Raw genomic sequence first — 4,608 nt, forward strand, 5'->3', positions numbered from 1 at the left:
CACTGCTAGACTTTTCGTCCAATTGTCTTGGCACTGTCTAGTGTGCATGTACTCTAGGGCGGTACAAGTCATTCTGGAAATAACTCTGTCGTGATTGTACGGGTTGTGGGAGAGTAGCTTTCCCTTGTTTTTCCTTCCTTGTCCTAGAAACAGTGAGGCAAGCTACACGAGACATTTTAGGCTTGCCTCTGTTTTTCAGAGCAAACAAAGGGGAACAACTCTTCCACACCCCATACAAACTTGACAGTGCTATATCATCTCAACATTGTCTAAGTTGCGCAGCTCCTAGGAACCAAACGCAATACAGAATCCCAGGACTAAGATCCGTGACGGCTTTTTGGCGCTTACATCATCTTATTTCTCTACATGCAAAAATACTGCCTTGTAAGGCTTTTCAGACCACGAATTGTAATATAAATGTCTAGCAGTAGGCTATTCACTGGGGTATTGGAGAAGGACAGAGATACCAAGCTGCTCCAAAGAGCCAGACGCAGAATCGAATTCTGGGACAAGTGACTGCTTTTTAGCATTTACACCATCGCGTAGCAGCTCGGGACGGGCTGTTGTAACACTGAGACAACCTCTACCTACCCCCCCCCCCCCCAATCCTCACACCCACCCTCTCGCTCCAATCCCCAGATCCACTTCTCTCCGAGGCCCAGCTTTGTCTCAGAGTAAGAGAAAAGTCGATAGGGGAGGGAGGGGTAGGGTGGGACATGGGGCAGGGTGGAACAGGCTCATTTTAGTGATGATGCGATGCTTTATCCGGGACTTTTGTTTTCCTGCCAAGCTGTGATTTCCCAGACCAGTGTCTGGCGCCAAAGTCCTGCAGACAGTCGTGTTTGGTTTTGATGAGGCAGAAAATATTATCCAGATTCCAACCGTAAGTAAATTTTTAGCTCTTTAATAGGCGCAAGCTTTGTATCATTTGTTTTGACTTTACAAGAATGAAACTTGACACCTGCAGAGAGAAATTATTCAGGCATATTATGCTGCCGGATGCTACTTTCAATACTCTGTGTTTTCTTGACAATTTTAGATTTAATTGCACTGATCCACTGAGGGGCAGGGTGGGACGGGGCAGGGTGGAACAGTCCAAGCCTGCCCCTTCCGTGTTCCACCCTGCCCCTGGGGTGTTTCACCCTGCCCCTCTCCGTAAATTTCTCCCAGTCTATAAACAATGAATAATATATTGTTTGTTTTACATGCATATCACTAATTTTATCAATATTTTTTTCAGTTGAAACTTTTATAGTTATTATTTTTCTTTTTCGGTATTGTTCTTGTTTGTCTAAAATCACTATTTGCAAAGGATGTGAAATTGAAATACATAAATAAATCAATAGATAAATAAGTAAACAAATAAGTAAATGTTTCCTTTTATTTTCTTTCCACTTTCAGATGGTGAGAACATACAAAAGAAAGTCAGACCGGACAGAAAGATCTACTGAGAATGTCCAGCAACTCCACAAAGCAGTGATGGCTGTCAGAAAAGGCCAGTCTTTCCGACAAGTCGCTGAAGAATTTGGAATTAAAAAATCCTCTTTGAGGCGAGCAGTGAGGAAAGATGGCGAAGGAAAGAAGCTGGCCTCATATAGTGAGATGTCCCAGTCAAGGCTGATTTTCACCATTGAAGAGGAAGTTGAGTTAGTTCAGTACTTACTGACCGCATCACGCATTGGATTTCCTCTGGACACTGCGACTGTAAAGTCATTAGCTTACACCCTAGCCATTCGAAATGGGAATCGTGTTCCAGACAACTGGGAGAAAAACAAACAAGCCGGAAAAGACTGGATGACAGCATTCAAGAGTCGCCATCGTCAGCTCAGCATCAGAACCCCTGAGGCGACCAGCATTGCAAGAGCAACTGCATTCAATAAGCACAATGTTGGTACCTTCTTTGAGAAATTGAGGCGGCTGTACCAAGAACACACCCTAACGCCTGAAAGAATCTACAATGTAGATAAAACGGCACTAACCACCTCCCAGAGGCCTCAGAAAGTGGTTGCTGAGGCTGGTGTCAAGCAGGTCGCACAACTGGTCTCGCATGAGCGTGGAGAGACAGTTGCGATGCTGGGCATCATCAACGGCATCGGGAACTGCCTGCCACCCTGCCTCGTGTTCCAAAGAAAGAACTTCAAGAACCATATGCTCTTCGGTGCACCACCAGGCACCCAAGGCTTTTGTAACCCAGGCGGGTGGATGACGCAGGAAATCTTCGTGCAGTGCCTCCACCATATTCAGAAACATCTTCGATGCACGGTGGAGAAAAAAGTCTTTGTCATTCTAGACAATCATGTATCCCACATCTCAGTGGAAGCAGTTGACTACTGCAGAGACAACGGCATTGTGCTGTTGAGTCTCCCTCCCCACTGTAGTCACAGGCTCCAACCGTTGGACAAGACCGTCTTTAGCCCGCTGAAGAGGCAGTATAACGCAGCGATCACCTCATGGATGTACAACAACCCTGGAAAACGTCAGACGATCCACGACGTCGCAGGAATCCTTGGCACTGCATATAACCGTGCCTTTACAATTCAGAACATCACCAGTGGTTTCAAGTCCACGGGAATCTGCCCACTGGATACCGAAGTCTTTTCAGAAACCGACTTCTTCCAAAGCTACATCAGCGACAAACCCTGTCAACAATCAACCACTCCCATTGAAACTTCAACACAAGCCGCCCAAAACGCTGCTGTTGACGGTCCACCTGATCCAAGCGCTGCTGACTGTCCACCTGATCCAAGCGCATCTCGTTCCCCTGACTCTATTCTGATCTGCTCACCTGAAGTTATCAGGCCATACCCAAAGGCTACCCAGCAGAGGAAGCGTACCGGTCAAGCGCTTGGCAGAAGCCGAGTGTTGCCAGACACACCACAAAAAGCAGAGATGGAAGCGAAGAAGAAAAAGGCGGCCAAGAAACCTCGAGCTGTGCCCAAGAAACCTCGAGCTGTGGCCAAGAAAGCCAGAGCTTCAAAGAAGCGTTTGTTCAGTGAGGACAGGCGGTGGACTCTACAGGGATCTTATCACCAATCATCGGAAATCTTCAATGTCAATGAAGACTCACGAGGGCGTTGTTTTAGCTGGTACAAGGTTCTTAACTTCACACACAAATTCATATGTCCCACCCTGCCCCGTCATGTTCCACCCTGCCCCAAGCAATGTCCCATCCTGCCCCGTCATGTTCCACCCTGCCCCACATTTGTTTGAGTTTTTAACTGCGAATTCTCCTGAGTCGGTTAAATAAATCTATTTTTTGTTTTCTTTGTTTTGTGGCAAATTCAATAAAGTTTCTGATGACACCAGTTTTGTGTTTTTGTCTTAAGTATTGAATGAGATATTCCAATAAAGGATTTTTTTGTCCCACCCTACCCCTCCCTCCCCTACCTACAGATGCTGTACGGATAGTAGAGAAAAGTCTATATCTACAGATGCTGTACGGATAGTAGAGAAAATCTGACAGTGAAACAAAGAGGGAGTCGCGATGCACTGAAGAGAATAAGTATGAAGTATAGTACGTAGCTAGAAGGAGAGTGTAAGCACAGCGTTAGAATCTGAAAGATGGAGAGAGTAGAATAATTTAGACTGCGGGAGAGCTTTGAAATTTCACACACTTCCAGGGTTTGATGACCAGACATGACCCAAGTGTGGTTGACCCCAGTCAAATGTCAAGGTCAGAACGGGGTATGTGCGGATCAAACCATGAAAAATTACCATTTTCTTTAACGATTTTGAAGCAAGAGCTTTGAAACTCCACATACTCCCTTTTCTTGGTTTGATGGCGTCTAACCACAGCCCAAGTCTGGTTGACTTGCCTCAAGTTTCTGTAGGTGACAGTGAGGTCAAGTTTGGGTAAAAACATAATGATCTTGAACAGTTTTGACGCTATAAATTTTAAACTTCCCACTCGTCCAAGGTTGGATCTCTTCTGCACATGACTCAAGTCTGGTTGATCCTGGTCTAATTAAGGTCAATTCAAGTTCGAGTGCGGGTCAACAAGTTGAACATTGTCATTGTATTCAATGTCCATGGAGATTCAGTAGCAGATAATGTGTTTCCGATTCATATTACTTACCACCAAGGAGAGTCGCATGGGCACTTTATTTTCTTGTTTTTACTTAAATAAGTACAAGGAAAAAGCGTGAACAGAATTAATTAAAATGGTTGATTGATTTGTTGTTGGTTTTTAACGTCCTTTTAAGTTTGCGGAAACTGATTCAAGTTTGTTTCCTTTCTTGAAGCCAGGAGTTGAAATAAGAATGAAGAAGAAATGAGTCGATGAGAGCAGGAGGAAGTTGAAGAATACAAATAAAAGAAAAAGTTGGAAGCAAGTGTAGAAGCCAGAAGCAAGATACATCACATTCACTCAGAGAATAAGCATGGAGAACATGTGGCGGTGGGAGGAGATGCATGGACTTGATCCAGCGATAGAGTAAGCCGAAGGGGGGTGGGGAGTCTGGAAGGGAGGGGGGAGAGGATGGGGTTGCCCATTCCTGGAGGGATTAAGAGGAAGAGATAGGGGTGTTGGGGTGGGGGGGGGGCGCAAGCATTGAGAGGAGGATGAGAAGATGGAGACGGAAAGAGGATACAAATAGATTGAGAGAAGAG

At 45.3% G+C, this 4,608-nt stretch overlaps 1 protein-coding gene across 1 annotated transcript; it reads left to right on the forward strand.

Moving 5' to 3' along the window:
• Window positions 1–773: 773 nt before the first annotated feature.
• Window positions 774–3,386, forward strand: LOC138959440 (uncharacterized; the record flags this gene model as incomplete). Its single annotated transcript, XM_070330942.1, is given in 2 exon segments — window positions 774–883; window positions 1,402–3,386. A coding segment is annotated over 1 exon segment (1,809 nt). The 5' UTR covers window positions 774–883.
• Between the last annotated feature and the right edge of the window lie 1,222 nt (window positions 3,387–4,608).

This window comes from Littorina saxatilis, linkage group LG1 (genome assembly GCF_037325665.1).
Source record: "Littorina saxatilis isolate snail1 linkage group LG1, US_GU_Lsax_2.0, whole genome shotgun sequence".
NCBI lineage: Eukaryota > Metazoa > Mollusca > Gastropoda > Littorinimorpha > Littorinidae > Littorina > Littorina saxatilis.